This window comes from Coregonus clupeaformis, chromosome 3, assembly GCF_020615455.1.
Source record: "Coregonus clupeaformis isolate EN_2021a chromosome 3, ASM2061545v1, whole genome shotgun sequence".
Lineage (NCBI taxonomy): Eukaryota > Metazoa > Chordata > Actinopteri > Salmoniformes > Salmonidae > Coregonus > Coregonus clupeaformis.
The window spans coordinates 10,305,449-10,322,289 of NC_059194.1; the positions used below are offsets into that span (position 1 = coordinate 10,305,449).

The 16,841-nt window shown below is 41.6% G+C and overlaps 1 protein-coding gene across 2 annotated transcripts; it reads right to left on the reverse strand.

Moving 5' to 3' along the window:
* Window positions 1-137: 137 nt before the first annotated feature.
* On the reverse strand, window positions 138-16,590 carry LOC121540387 (cullin-4B-like). Of its 2 annotated transcripts, XM_041849238.2 has the most exons (21): window positions 16,425-16,590; window positions 15,578-16,000; window positions 15,083-15,198; window positions 14,294-14,397; window positions 13,915-13,984; window positions 13,717-13,790; window positions 13,435-13,597; window positions 8,749-8,838; window positions 8,171-8,253; window positions 7,890-7,957; window positions 7,575-7,693; window positions 7,211-7,403; window positions 6,892-6,996; window positions 6,525-6,635; window positions 4,871-4,956; window positions 4,565-4,663; window positions 4,246-4,359; window positions 4,058-4,163; window positions 3,679-3,851; window positions 3,020-3,172; window positions 138-1,405 (listed from the first exon to the last, which is right to left on the reverse strand). In XM_041849238.2, the coding sequence occupies exons 1-21, from the start codon at window positions 16,441-16,443 to the stop codon at window positions 1,310-1,312; spliced, it is 2,565 nt and encodes an 854-aa protein (XP_041705172.1). In that variant the 5' UTR covers window positions 16,444-16,590; the 3' UTR covers window positions 138-1,309. The 2 variants fall into 2 exon arrangements, with proteins under 2 accessions (XP_041705172.1, XP_041705164.1); XM_041849230.2 differs by lacking the exon at window positions 16,425-16,590 and having other exon boundaries at window positions 15,578-16,413.
* Between the last annotated feature and the right edge of the window lie 251 nt (window positions 16,591-16,841).

Genomic DNA, 16,841 nt, shown 5'->3' on the forward strand with positions numbered 1-16,841 from the left:
GAAACTCTGATATGGATAACTTATTCTAATAAAAAGATGTGCAGCTGATAGGTTGGTAACCCAATATTATATACTACCTTTCTATTGGGGGGGGGGGTCTGAAAATTAACAGATATGAAGGGGGAAAACAAAATGGAAACACTGACAATTATTTTAATCTGAAGCAATAAAACAAACATTTATTCAGACAGGGCCAAAAAGTCCAGTCAAGCACGATTTCTCAATAAACAGTTTCACCTGTTGAGCTATCAAACAACTCCATCTATCCACAAACACAAGGCCTTCCATAAGGCCTACAGAGAGGACTTACAAAGAATATAATGCTTGTAACTTAAAAGAGATATCATACTTGGGAACATGAAGGGAAACAGGGACTGATGTGGCTGTGCTTTTAATAGTATATAATCTCTGTCGAAGTTTGCACCTAAAATTTCAATACATTTGTAAAGTCTTGTCTATACAAAAATAAAACATTGAAACGGACAGGGCTAAAGTAAAATGGAAAACTAAATGCATATAACATGTACAAGTTAAAGTGTTTGTTTAGCAGCATTAACAAATCATATAACAAAAGAAGTGCTCTATTTTTGGCACGTACTGTCAATTCCTCATATCGCCTTGCTACTTCTTAACAATCGTCCCATTGATTGCTGTTGTTGCTGTTAATGAACAGGAGTAGGTTGAGACTAATAGCTACTGAGAATTGTATGACTTGGCTGCAGGTGTGCACATTTTACACTGAAATCCACCACTGAAAAATTATATCCTACTGTGAATGTTTATCCATGGGTCTCACATACAACATTGATTGAGGAGACAAGCTTTACTTTAGTTTAACTTTTCTTCCAAGTGTAGTATGTTAAGACCAGTGTTAGGTGTTTGAACATTTGCATGGGATAGTACAGAGTGAATTAAAATAAAATAGTGACTTAAAAAACAAGGGCAGAATGCCATAAACAAACGACAATGGACAAAGATCTAAGTTTGAAAATAAATACTTTTTTCCCCTCGCTGTAAAAAAAGAACAAACATTGGTTTGTCTTTTTTTGTCCAAGGTAGCTAGTCCAATTCTCACTGAGCGGCACTGAGAAAATAATGGACAATATTCTTCTTTAACGGGCATGCAGTCCACAGGAAAACAGGCCCCTGACAAAGTCCCGCCGAGCAGTATCCATTCAGTTGTCGGTTGCTGGGTTGAAGAGGGTAACGCTGACATCCATGTAGGCAGAAGAGCATCCACGGGACAGAGTGCTCAGAGAAGCCTTCAGCCGGACTGGACCACCTGCTCTCCGTCTCCCTCTCCCTCTCTTTAAGCCACATAGTTGTATTGGTTGGGGTTCTCCTTGTCGCGCTCCATGTAATCTCTGTCAATGAGAGACTCTATTCTCTTCTTTAGGTCAGCAGGCTGTTGAGAAAGTGAGTGTTAGCAAACAGAAAATATCAAAAATTACAGTCCAATCTGAAGTGCTAGTAAATGTACATGGATCATACGAGTTTTCCTAAAGCCTCGTAGCTAACAAGGCACTTTCTCTCAGCAACCAAGTCACACAGCAACCTGGTCTCAGAGCATTTTATATTATTCTGTAGATAAATCAGAGACACTCCATTTAGTTTGATATGTTATGTTTGGTATGGCAAAAACAAAAGGAGGGTGGTTGGTTGGGGTGGATGGGTGTCCGGTGGTATCGTCGGACGGGGCCACAGTGTCCCCCGACACCCCCCGTCTCAGCCTCCAGTATCTCTGCTACAATAGTCTATATACAGGGGGGCTAGCGTCAGTCTGTTATAATTCTCCTGTCTTATCTTGTGTCCTGTGTGAATTTAAGTATGCTCCCTCTAATTCTCTCCCTCTCCTCCCGGAGGACCTGAGCCCTAGGACCATGCCTCAGGACTACCTGGCCTGATGACTCCTGGCTGTCCCCAGTCCACCTGGTCATGCTGCTGCTCCAGTTTCAACTGTTCTACCTGCAGCTATGGAACCCTGACCTGTTCACCGGACGTGCTACCTTGTCCCGGACCTGCTGTTTTTGACTCTCTCTACCACACCTGCTGTCTCGACCTCTGAATGACCCTGCTGGTCATCTATGACCGTTTGAACATATTGAAGAACAATCTGGCCTTAATGGCCATGTACTATCTCCACCCTGCACAGCCAGAAGAGGACTGGCCACCCCTCAGAACCTGGTTCCTCTCTAGGTTTCTTCCTAGGTTCCTGCCTTTCTAGGGAGTTTTTCCTAGCCACCGTGCTTCTACATCTGCATTGCTTGCTGTTTGGTGGTTTTAGGCTGGGTTTCTGTATAGCACTTTGTGACATCTGCTGTAAAAAGGACTTTATAAATACATTTGATTGATTGATTGATTGACTGACTGACTGATGGGTGGGCGTATAACCCAAAGGTCGCAAGTTCAAATCTCATCATGGACAACTTTAGCTAATCAGCAACTTTAACTACTTACTACTTTTTAGCTACTTTGCAACTACTTAGCATATTAGCTAACCCTTCCCCTAACCCCAATCTTAACCCTTTTAGCTAACCCTTCCGCTAACCATTAAACTTAACCCTAACCTAGCAAACATTAGTGAGCTAGCTAACGTTAGCCACCTAGATATAATTCGTAACATATCATATGTTTTGCAAAGTCGTAACATTTACCAAATTCTTACCCTATTGTACATTTAGCAAATTCGTAACATATTGCACATTTTGCCAATTCGTAACATATAATACGAATTGTAATTTAGAACATATCATACACAATTAATAAATACCATACTAAATGTAACATATAATACTAAATGGCGTGTCGGATTTACGTACAGAATAATATAAAATGCTCTGAGACCAGGTTGCGCACAGAGACCTGAGTAACAATTGCAAAATGTATGTTGGACAGTCAGTCTGGGTAAATAAAGTACCACGTTCGCTACAAAGCTTTCAGAAAACCTCACCTCTGAGTGAGTAGTCTTCTGGCACACAAGGTCATGTGTTTCAAACATGTTTGTTCTTCGTTCACTCACCTTGACAGGGAACTTGAGTTGGTTGTACACTTCCGACACCAAGAGGTTATGGCTCTGAGTCTTCCTCATCTTCATGATCCGGACAATGGCAGCGTCGATCTGATACTGCCGGTCCTGGTAGACTCGTTCCGTGGTGCTGGCTTGCTCCTCCACCTACCAAGGACAATTTACCAAATCAATGAGTGGCTAACATTCACCGCCACCGCCCCCCCCCTTCCATTTTCTTTTGCTTTATAGATATAGACAGTACAGATAGAATCAATGGGTGAGACTGATGAAGTAACTCAGTTGGTAGGGCATGGTGCTGCCAACGCCTGGATAGTGGGTTCAATTCCCGGGACCACCTATAACTAAAATGTATACATGACTAGGTGGCTTTGGATAAAATAGTCTGCTAAATGGCATATATTATAATTATATAGTGGAGAGTAGCAGACTTGGGAACGCCCGCCTCTAAGGGGCAATGCATAGTTCAGAATCGTCAGTGCTAGAACTAGACCTGACAGACTCATATTCCTATCTGAATAGCATTGCGACGTATTCATTATGCACTAAAACTGGAACAGGCAGGGACTACCTGGACCTGTCCAATAAAAACATTACAAATATTTCCTCCTAATGACTTCACCCCTGCTGAGAGAGAGAAAGAGAGAATGTACCGTTTCTTTCATCTGGATCTGGTTGATCTTGATCCTAAAGAGTTTGTGTTTGAAGTCATCGTTACAGGAGAACTTGTCTCCGTCCTCCACGTCTTTGCTCTTGGGGACTTTGTGGATGACCCGCGCCTTGCCACATGCCAACGACTGCAGGGTCCGTCGCAGCTCACCATCCTCTGCACACACATCTTACTTTAGGTCAACGCAAACTCACACCAAAAAGACTGGGCAAAAGCTTGTGGTTCTTCAATCAAAAAGAAAATATGATATTGATAATAATTGATACAGTTTAAGCAACATGTCTGAAATTGTCTCAAGAGGACTGCTATATTTGATCCGTTAGGATTTGTGTCATGACTGAGTACATTGTGATCATACAGACCTATTCCTGTAGCTAGCTTGATCTCCTCCAAGGTGAATTCCTCTCCTTCATTGAACATGAGCAGCACTAGTGTCTGAAACAGGGATACCTGAAGCTCCTTTTTGCCCTATTTGGGAAAAGGAAAAGTTAGCACAATGAATTTCTGCCTAACATACTAGATGACTAAACATCATTACTAGCTACTGTACCTCTTTAAATTCAGCTTTTAAAACACAATGGCCTAACGTCGACTGCCACTGTAGCTTCCTGCCGCTGTGCTTGCCGAGGTAAAATGTCTTGAAAATCTCCTGCAGTCGCACCATCTGGCCCAGAAGGAGTGTTAAAAAATAAACATAGACGATGACTATGTCTGTGTCCCAAATGGCACCATATTCCCTATATAGTTCCCTGGTCAAAAGTACTGCACTATAAAAGGGAACAGTGTACTATTTGTGACATAAATCAAATGTATTACATAGCAGGTCATAAAATAACAGGGAGCCTGAAGGGTTTGATATTTGCACTAACCTCTGGGAGCAGATGGACCTCCATTGGGACGTAGGTGGGCCAGTATCCCATGGTGAGGATGTTCACCGTCAGCTCAATGTTACCAGGGAGGTTTTGACACTATGTAATAGGGAGAAACAAACCAACCAACCCATCATGAGTTTGTCTAATGAGAAAGGCTAATCTAGGCTAATAATTCAAAAGTTATTTGTGCAAATACAAGTTGCCATTTTTTACATATGGATAGCTGACTGTGTAATGTATTTGATACTGTTGCCCTAAAACAGAGATTACTGATGATCATTCCTATTCCAAAAGCATGTGTACCTGTTTGAACTGCACCATGATGTCCTTGGAAAGCTCCATGTCCTTGAACATGCCTTCCAGCTTGCTGGTGAATGCCGCTCCACATTCTAAAGAAAGGACCAAGGTTACGAGTAACTAGCCTCATTCAGTATCACATGCTTCATAGTTGTTGTATATATCACACATACACAGTGCTATGAAAAAGTATTTGCCCCCTTTCTAATTTTCTCTACTTTTGCATATTTGTGATACTGAATGTTATCAGATCTTCAACCAAAACCTAATATTAGATAAAGGGAACAAATAACAACAATTACATATTTATTTCATAAACAAAGTTATGCAACACCCAATTCCCCTGTGTGAAAAAGTAATTGCTCCCTTACACTCAATAACTGGTTGTGCCACCTTTAGCTGCAATGACTCCAACCAAATGCTTCCTGTAGTTGTTGATCAGTCTCTCACGTTGCTGTTGAGGAATTTTGGCCCACTCTTCCATGCAGAAGGTCCTGAGGCAGCAAAGCATCCCCAAACCATCACACCACCACCATGCTTGACCTTTGGTATGATATTCTTACTGTGGAATGCAGTGTTTGGTTTTCACCAGGCATAATGGGACCCATCTCGTCCAAAAAGCTGACTCAAGTTTGCGAAAAAGCACCTGGATGATCATCAAGACTCTTGGAAGAACGTTCTATGGACAGATGATTCAAAAGTAGAACTTTTGGGACGACATAGTTCCAGTAATGCCTGGCGAAAACCAAACTCTGCATTCCACAGTAAGAACATCATACCAAAGGTCAAGCAAGGTGGTGGTGGTGTGATGGTTTGGGGATGCTTTGCTGCCTCAGGACCTGGACGACTTGCCTTAATAGAAGGAACCATGAATTCTGCTCTGTATCAGAGAATTCTACAGGAGAATGTCAGACCATCCGTCTGTGAGCTGAAGCTGAAGCGCAGCTGGGTCATGCAGCAAGACAATGATCCAAAACACACAATCAAGTCTACAGGAAAATTGCTAAAAAGCAACAAATTGGAAGTTTTGGAATGGCCTAGTCAAAGTCCAGACCTAATCCCAATTGAGATGTTGTGGCAGGACTTGAAACGAGCAGTTCATGCTTGAAAACCTACACGTCACTGAGTTAAAGCAGTTCTGCATGGAAGAGTGGGCCAAAATTCATCCACAGCGACGTGAGAGACTGATCAACAACTACAGGAAGCATTTGGTTGGAGTCATTGCAGCTAAAGGTGGCACAACCAGTTATTGAGTGTAAGGGGGCAATTACTTTTTCACACAGGGGAATTGGGTGTTGCATAACTTTGTTTATGAAATAAATATGTAATTGTTGTGTTATTTGTTCACTTATGTTCCCTTTATCTAATATTTGGTTTTGGTTGAAGATCTGATAACATTCAGTATCACAAATATGCAAAAGTAGAGAAAATTAGAAAGGGGGCAAATACCTTTTCATAGCACTGTGTGTGTATATATATATATATATATATAAAATACTAAAAATACTTAGAGAGTTTGATTGAGCCTGCCTGAAGTGTCAGATGGGTGGGGTAGGTTTAGCACCTTTGGGACTATTCCATTGCATCAGTCAATCAAGCACAGCCATTTGATAGAAAATGTACACTATTTGAACCCAGGTCTGATGGGGAACACACTGACCATGTTTCAGTTTCGACAGCATGGACTTCTCGGCATCCACCGAGGCACTCTTTCCCACCAGCAACCTCTTGGCCAGATCTTTCTTGTAGAAGGCCTCAAAAACATCTTTTCCTATTCAAGAATTCAAAAGGGGAGTATAAAGTTCAAGTTCAAAGAGAGATTTCAACAGGCTTCTAAGAGACCTCTCACAGAGGAGAGGAAAGTTAAAAGGACCTGGAGGTAGATGATGGTTTTGCTGAATATGTTGAGACTACATTACCATATGTTGGGACAACATGACCATAAATTAATATGTTGGGACTACATGACCATAAATGAATATGTTGGGACCACATTACCATAAATGAATATGTTGGGACCACATTACCATAAATGAATCGGAAGATGATCATGATCTTGTCCAACATCTTCTCCAGCTCCTCGTCCGTCGCCTCCTTGTTTCCTGCCCTCAGCTTCCAATCCACGTGTTTTGCTACAAAATATAACCATGTGTCGTTTTATTTACATTTTTGTTTACTTATAAAAACCTGGAATAGAATTTTAGCTTAATAGCTTTAAACTGACGGGAGCATAATGCACACAAACGTCTATGGCAAGTTGAAAAGGTGACTTCTCTTTCAGTCAGTTCACTCGTTGTAGTGCCATCGCTATCATGTCTCCCATAGCGATCATCATGAGATACCAACCAATGAGCTCAGCAGGTTTGTTTGTCCTCTTGTTGATGAAGGTCTCGAAGGCCTCCTTCATGGCGTTGACAAACTTGTCATTCTTCATGAAGCAGACGTGGATGATGTGGTCCACCTTGTCCTTGAAGTCCAGCAGCTCCTGTACCATGGTCTTGTCCTTCTCAGGGTTAATGACCATCGTACTTCCAAAGGCCTGTGTGATGTTGTTAGAGGTGTCATGGGTTGCTTCAGGTCATATACTGTACAAATGAATGATTCAATTCCAGAGCTGTTTCGTACTTGGAAGTAAGTATCCCCACACCTCCAAATAGTTAATTAGTAAGAGTAAATTACCGATTCGGACTATTGATGTTTTCAAGCATACCTTGATGTAGTCGATCCAGTGCTGTAGGAGGACTAGCACGCCCCCTCTCACCCGACTGAACAGCTGATAAAGAAGACACAAGTCCTGGATTCTGTTCTCATCTAGCAGGTGATTCAAGCCTGGAGATGGAAAATAGCAGTTTAGTTTAAGGTACTTAGTGATACTTTCATGGTACTAAACAAAAAAGTCAATATCTTTTTGTTTTTAATATTTGATGTTCTCATCATGGAATATGACAATAGCATCGTTAAAATGTCACCCATTGTAAGCAAACAAATGCCCCAGTGTGGTAAGTCTGTAGTCTCTGATATATACCTTTCTGCAGTGTTGCAGTGAGATGTTCACCCAGTAGTTGCTTTTCCACAGTGGCAATGAGAGGTTTTCTGGGAAGAAAAAGGAGGAAATGAGGAGTCATCAATCTCTCTCTTTTCATCATTTATATTTAGACAAGTAGATCCTGCTGAGACCGGTGCCAAAGCAGCAAATCAAACATTCAAATGTAGAACTGAAAACAGAGGGCAACAATACTGATGGACTCTTGGAAGGCTAACCCCTTGTATTCTAAAAGAAATCCAAACTAACAAAAAAATACTCACTGTGTGCTCTGGTCTAGATACGTGATGACTCTGTCCGCTTCCTCCTCTAAGCGTTTGTTGACATGATGGAGATAATCTGGGACCTGACGAGACATTCAAGAAGTGATCAGATTAACCCATCAAGCAGCTGCTAAGTCATTTGGGATACGAAGCCAAAAAGCAACCTATCCTTACAGGGTCAGACAAACATCTAGTGCCATGTAAAACCACTCCACATATCTTTTTTTTTTTTACCAGCAGTAACTATAGTAACTGTAAAATGACTCAAGACTCAAAATGCTAGCCTGGTCCCAGATCTCTTTGTGCTGTATAGCCAAACAATCCATTTTACTGTCAAACATGAAGATCATTGGAGTTGGCAAGAGAGCAAGAACAGACCTTGCCAACTTCTAATATCATTGTCAAGTTTTGGCAGTACAATGTCATGTTTGGCTGTACAGCACAAACAGATCTGGGACCAGGCTATCAAAATGCTGCCTCCAGTCAGACTCAGAATATTCTAATATATCATGACACAGGGCTCTGAGGTTTGGAGTAGACAGTCAGTGGTGTTGCACTGCCTGGGGGGGATAAATCACCTCTCTCTCCTGCATTAGCCTCTGTCCCTCAGCGGCATAGAGACGATTAGTCTCCTCCAGAAAGCGCTGCTCAAAGGAGTCCTGATAAATCTGTCAGGAGAGGGGAGAACATTGGGTGTCATTAAAGCCATTTCTCAAGTGGCGGAGCTGATCGTACATCAACTCAAACCCTGACGCAGCTGCTGCTGATCGCTAATAACACAGCTGACAAACACCCCATGATGTCTTAGACACAGCAGTGTTGGAGATTTGGTATTTATTAGGATCCCCATTAGCCGCTGCAAAAGCATCAGCTACTCTTCCTGGGGTCCACATGAAACATGATACATAGTACAGAACATTATTAGTCAAGGACTGAACTACATACATTTAAAACATCACACACAGCCTACATATCAGTACATACACACAATATCTAGGTATAATACATAGTACAGTGGAAATTACAATACAATATATATAAAATGGCCGTCTCTCTTCACAGTCCCCTTTGTGCAGTAAGGTGATCTCGTATCACTTTCCCTCTGTGTACATCTAAGTGAGATACGTGCTGCTTTGTTCTGGACCAACTGAAATTTACCCGTCTTTCTTTGCCGCACATGACCACACAGCTGGGCAGTAGTCCAGGTGCGACAAAACTAGGACCTGCCTGGTCAACTGAGATGTCAAGAAGGCAGAGCAATGCCCTATCATGGACAGACCTTTTCCCATTTTAGCAACCATTGAATCTATGTTTTGACCATGAAAGCTTGCTATCTAGGGTTACAACCAGCAGTTTAGTCTCCTCAACTTGCTCAATAGCCACATTATTCAATAATAGCTCTAAACAAGGTTTAGCGTTGCGCGAGTGATTTGTCCCAAACATTATGCTTTTAGTTTGAGATATTTAGCACCAGCCTATTGCTAGTTACCCATTCTAAAACTGACTGGAGCTCTATGTTAAGTGTCTCAGTTATTTATTTTACGGTTGCAGCCAACTTGTATACTGTTGAGTCGTCGGCGTACATAGACACACAGGCTTTATTCAAGGTCAGTGGAAGGTCATTTGTAGAAACAGAAAACAATAATAGCCCTAGCCGGCTGCCCTGCGGTACACCACACTCAACTGAATTTGCATGAGAGGGGCTTCCATTAACAAAAACCCTCTGTGTTCTACTAGATAGGTAACTCTCAATCCATAATAAGGCAGAGGATGCAAATCCATAACACCGACGTTTTTTCAGCAATAGGTTATGATCAATAACATCAAAAGCTGCACTGAAGTCTAACAAAACAGCTCCCACATTCTTACTATACATTTCTTTCAGCCAATCATCAGTAATTTGTGTCAGTGCCGAGCATGTTGAGTGCCCTTCCCTATAAGCATGCTGAAAGTTAATTTGTTTTCTGTAAAATAACTTTGTATTTGATCTAACACCATTTTTTCCAATAGTTTGCTAAGCACTTATAAAACAGGCTGATTGGTCGGCTGTTTGAACCATTAAAGGGTGCTCTGCTATTCTTTGGTAGCGGAATGACCCTTGCCTCCCTCCATGTCTGAGGGCACACACACTGTCTTCTAGGCTTAAACTGAAGATGTGGCAAACAGGAGTCACAATGTAGTCTGCTACCAATCTACCATCCAGGTCTTTGGTACCAGGTGGTTTGTCCTTACTTATAGATAGCAACAACAACAAAAATCACCTCTTCCACACCCACTTTGTGGAACTCAAAGCAACAGTGCTTGTCTTTCATTATTTGGTCCATTATGCATGAATATGAAGGCTCAGCATGTGTTGTTTGCATGTCATACCTAAGTGTGCTAATCTTGTCAACAAAAAAGTTCTTAAAGTGGTTGGCGATATCAAAGGGTTTTGTTATGAACAAGCCATCTTCCTCAATGAAAGATGGAGCCTTGTGCCCTTGGCTGTGCTTGTCTTACTGTATGGGAGTATTACATGTTGAGTAGTACAATGAATTGAACGGCCAAAAAAATGATGGCATGGTGCAGGATCAACCCCTAGCCACCCTGCACATTGGAAGAAATTGATAGCTGCAAGAAACATATTGCCATCTGGGCTAGGGGAATTTTTTGACAGATTTCATAAACCTGTCCAATCCTTTCTGATCTACAGAAGTGCTTAGGGGGTAGGGGTTCCCAAACTTTTTTGATATCTGAAAATTCTCACGACCCCATACATGTGGAAAAAAAATTGTCATTAACAGCCAATGTTTACTTTATTTGGGCTACGGCAATCAATTGAAAAACATTCTAACAGTATTTCTGATTGTCTTCCCAATTCACCATCAGTCAATTGCAAATTAGTCCGACATAATATCTCTTATCTCACCACCACTAATGAGAAGGGTGTGCTTGATGCATGTTGCGTCGGAGTTTCTCAAAGTCAGGGGGCGTGATCGACAGTGCGCACCTCATCTCTGCTGTCACATCCAACCTGGATCGATATTGGGTTTTAATGCAGTTGAGAGCACTGAATCCAGCTTCACACAGATATGAGCTGGCGAAGGGTAGCCTACCATGAGTTTTATGGTGCTTTCAAGACAACTGGGAACTCTGAAAAATGCGAGGTCAAATCATGACGTCAGTGATCTTGAGGTCAGAAAGTCGAAGCTCTAGAAAGAGGCCTGAGTTCCCGACTAGGAATTCAGAGTTGGATGACCATTCAAAATTATTTTTCCCAGTCTGAGCTTGTTTCTTTCCGAGTTCCCAGTTGTCTTGAAAGCACTGAAGATTTCAGAGTTGTTTTGAACGCAGCATTAATGCTCAGAGGGAGACGGCAGGGTATTCCCTTCGAGTCAGGAACCAAAACTCCTCCGTAGTGACCCGTGAACGCGGTGTCTGCAGCATTCGATCACAGGACAGCTCGATCAGCTGTTCGATTTCACTTACCGGCATGTCAATTGAGCCAGGATCACAGTCAAACGGATTGGGAAGTAGGTACCAAAGTGCTCTTCCAAGCATTGGAGGTGAGCAGTCATCACTCATGTGGGACACTTTCTGATGCTGTTTTCTGCTATTTTCTTCAATTACACAGAAAGTCAACAAAGTCTGTTTAAAACAATATATATATATATATATATATATATATATATATTGTTTACATCCATTGTGAATGACAACAGTTCCTCTGTCAATGCAAAAAAATCTTTCCAACACTCCCTCTCTATAACCACCAAACCTCAGTGTGAAATAGAACATTGTCATGCTCTGATCCCATATTTCCATAGTTTTATTCGAACAGGCGTGCACGCAGTGGATGTGGTTTGATGTAGTTTATAATCAAAGTTACCTTCTGCAGTATATGTCAGAGTTCTGCGTTCAGCTCTTTTGCCGGCAGTTGCTTTCGGTGTATCATACAATGTGTCCATATGGCAGAGGGAAACACATTGATAACTAGAGTGCAGAGGCCTGCTCGCCATCCTGTAGATGGAGCCCCATCTGTGCAAAAGCCCACCATCAATTTAGCCACGCAGCACACTGAACACCCCCTAACCAGTTTCATGCTCGGGAATCATGAGACAGAACAATACGTCCTCGTGAATAGCATCCCCCGACATGTATAGAGAACAAAAGTCAATGCATGGGCATCTTGGCCCTCACGTCCATTTGGAGAGCATAACCTGGGGAGTTTGAGTCAGTCAGTTTCCTCTTGATTGCTAGCAATAGCATAAATTATTTGTTTAACAGTTATCTGACATAGGTATTGATATTGAGTTTCTGTGCCTCCCAACACATTGTTTTCACCATATCAATTGCCGCCGGTAATATCAAAATCACTGCAATAGTGTGTGGTTTCATAGAGTAGCGGGCCTAGCCATTCACCGTGGTAATGATTCAAGTGCAACGGTCAAGTGCGGTCACTGGTTGAGATACAAAGACAATATAATATATACTGAACAAAAATATAAATGCAACATGTAAAGTGTTGGTCCCATGTTTCATGAGCTGAAATAAAATGATCCCAGAAACGTTCCATACGCACAAAAAGCTCAAGTTGAGGGAGTGTGCAATTGGCATACTGACTGCAGGAATGTCCACCAGAGCTGTTGCCAGATCATTTCATGTTAATTTCTCTACCACAAGCTGTCTCCAACGTCTTTTAGAGAATTTGGCAGTATGTCCAACCGGCCTCACAACCCCCAGACCATGTGTAACCATGCCAGCCCTAGACCTCCACATACGGCTTCTTCACCTGCGGGATCGTCTGAGACCAGCCACCCAGACAGCTGATGAAACGGATAAGCATTTCTGTCTGTAATAAAGCATTTTTGTGTGGAAAAACGAATTCTGATTGGCTGGGCCTGGCTCCCAAGTGGGTGGGTCTATGCCCTCCCAGGCCCACCAATGGCTGCGCCCCTGCCCAGTCATGTGAAATCCATAGATTAGGGCCTAATGAATTTATTTCAATTGAATGATTTCCTTATATGAACTGTAGCTAAAATTGTTGAAATAGTTGCGTTTATATTTTTATTCAGTATATACTTTTTTGGTATAGATTGTTTTCCTTCAGGATTTTGGAAATTCTCCCGCGACCCCATTTTCATCAAGCGTCCCCACATGGGGTCACGACCCCTAGTTTGGGGAACACTGGGGTAGGGGCTAAGGGTTGATTCACCGGGCCAATAGGACAAGATATCCACTGAGTAGACTTTCCCCATGCCCTGTGTGAAGGGGCAGAGCCATACCTGCAGGTCAGAAAGCATGCTCAATAGGCTCCGCAGCAGGCTGCGGTCGATGGTCTCGCCGCTGCGCTCCCTCTCGATGAGCAGCAGGATGCCGTCGATGGTCTTGCTCTGGACCTTGATGTCGCTGACAATGTAAAACCTAAACAACTCCAGGCCCATGTCCCTGAAGGGAAGAGGGGTGATATTAATATGAACCATAGCCAATGACTTGACAAATACGGCTAGAAATAGGACATTATTAATGTTTTCTACAGAATGTTTATTTGAGGAACAGAAACTCACCAGACTGATGGGAGCATTGAATTTTGTAAAACATAGGTGCGGTCCAAGAACAAAAATATACTTCTAATCATGATCTGTAAAAAAAAATTAAAGATGAAAGAAATCATGTAGGCCTATAATCTCAATCATATTAATAGGAAATTAATTGAATGAGACCTATCAAATTACATCCTATCAAGGACAGAGTCCTAGACATACCATTTGTCTGCAGTGATCTTGCCAACACTTGTCTATTTTCTTCAGGAAGAGCGTACTGTCCAGTGCATCCGTGAGCAGAGTCAAGGATGTAGCAGGTTTCATATGCATAACACAAAGCAGCAGCAGTGTCATTTCAGTACACATGATTAAAAGGACATGCATTCAATTTCAGACTTCATAAGGACATTATTTGAGTTTCTGTAGTTCAAAAGGCAAAAGCTATCCCCTAGTAAATACTTGAACAAAATAATTAGACGTATGATAATAGCCTACATTGAGTGATCAAGGATTTAATAGTGTCTAAACATATATTGAAACATGTTATCTTTCTAGTACCATCTATTTACACACACACACACACACACACACAAAAGGATATTCTCTGAATTGATCGATTTGTGCCTTGATGTGGTCTTCACACACAACCTGTAGTTGTTTGTAGAGCTTGGCTGATATCTTATGGGAGCAGAGGTTCTCCACAGCCTAAACAACAAACAGAAAGGAGAGTGCTTAGAGTTTATTACATTTTAGGGCTAAAAACACTGATTATCTATGCATGTAATATCCTACAGAAGACACTCACACCAAGTAATCTAAACATCCCATTACTCAACACAGCTATTAAATAGTGCAGACATATCACGCAAATTATTGTCAAGCTCTTTCGCAAGATACTGGCCTAGAGACATGAATAAAAAAAATAGCTTGTATGTTAGGACTGTTTAGCTTATGGACTGCGAAATCATAGGGTTTGAATAAGAAGTCAAGGTCATGAAAATCACAGGGGAGGAGGGCATCCCATCTGTGGCCAATCATAAGAATAACCACAAAACACAGGGTAGTGTTCATTAGGGCACGGAGCATAAAACATTTTGCATAGGACAATGAAAACAAGCATTGGACAAGTCCAGGTTGCATCACCCTGATTTAGTCAGTTTGGTGCCAAATTATGTTATTTTTACTCGTCATTTTTGTTCACTGTGTATTTATTCCTTGTGTCACTATTTCTATTTATTATCTTTAACTCTGCATTGTTGAAAAATGACCCGTAAGTAAGCATTTCACTGTTAGTCAACACCTGTTGTTTACAAAGCATGTGACAAATAAAATGGTATTTGAACATGACCCAGGGCTGTTCTGATGAGGCAGGTGCAGTATTTTGTTGTACCTGGTAGAGCTCCTCAAGATTGTACTTGATTGAAATGCTGTTCTGAATGGCCTCGACCGCCTCCTTTAGCTTTTGCCAGGTCTCGTGTGTGTAGTTCTCTGGCAATTTGGGCTTTTCTGTGAAGAAAATGAGAGAGACAGGGAAGCAGTTTGAGGACAGTCATTCTCTGGTGTGTCATTATTTTATCTGTACCACTTGTTGTTGTTTTTTTTACACAGAATCAGTATAACACATCTATAAAAAAATAACAATATTCAGAAAAATGAGCTACATCATGTCAGACATTTAAATAGTATAGCGTATCATTGTGCATTTTAAAATGACATATTCAACTGTAAAATTGCATAGATTAGCCAGACAGACTAAAGCACGTATCTTAGGCAAGGCCAAGTAATTAACACCATTTTAGAATACACTTTCACTATAAGGGCCAAATGGGATTACAGCACGCATTTCATTGCATCCATCACTTGACTGTTTTGAATAGCACACTACCTTTGAAGTTCTTGATGACTAGTTTCTTTGCAACGCCAGGTTTGCTGTTGGAGAAGGTAGTGGACCCTGCCGTTTTCGTCAGCCCGTTTGCATGGTGCCCAACACCCCCAGCCAAAAAAACTGTTTTCATCTTGTTAGAAGAACACGATGCAGACGACTCCTCGGCCATTTTCACATCCAGTCCAATGAAATCTACTGAATCTTCGAACCTCAACTTCTTCTGGATGTGTTGCGAAGTGGAGGAGCAGGAGGAAGATGAGGAATTGGTGGTTTTAGGAGATGAAGAGATTGAATCAATGTCTTCCCTTTCAGAACGGTTTATTTTCCTCTTCTTCGAAGACGTGATACTGCTGTCGTTATTTACATCTGAAGCTGCTGGACTAGCCTCTTGGGTTGGCGGTGGGGGATTAGGGGAAGGTAAACCTGTTGGAAACATGAAAAAATGAATACAAATTCTAATAGCTATAGCCAGTGTCCTAATCATAAACCTCCAGGTGTGCCGTGGTTGAACGAGTCGTGTTTCCAAGCTTTATCTTGCTCTATTCCAAACGATTCGTCCGGTCTTTCACAAGTAACTAGTTAAGAAACAGACAATACATTGCAAACTACAGCCCCACTTGGACCAGCTCAATGACTTAGACCCTCTCTCTTTTCTTGTTATTTCTGCTGGCAGAAGAAAGATGGTTGATTACTGCTTCCTATTGTCTTGGCCTCTCTCGAATACCCACGTTGTGGATCGGTACTTAGTTTTATCGGCATCCAATAGAGACTTATTTCTACCCTAAATATTTAATGTATCAAGTGTTAAATGGCCATAACACCTGGAAAGTTCAATATCAAAACGTACCTTCTACAAGCGATTCCATGACCTACCGGAAGTACTTTACCCACATGTAACTGCTGCAAAAGTGGTTTCCACTAGTTACCACAGACACTATATCGTAAAAATGCATGATTTTTAAACTTAATTTAAGGTTAGGGCTAGGCATAAGGTAAGCAGTGTGGTTAGGGTTAGGTTTAAATTAGTACATTTCAGAAGATAAATTGTAGAAATGGGCGGGGTTTATGACTTTGTGGCTGTGGTAACTAGTGACGACCAGCAAAAGTGGCTATGCTACTCAGCAAGCTTTCTTTAGCTGTTTAACTGTCATGTGCCGCATGATGGCGCCAGAGACGGTGTAAATGTATCTCCATGTAGTAGAATCTGACAAAACACCGTTTTATTTCTGGCATGGTCTAATAATGTGTTTTAATATACCCAGCT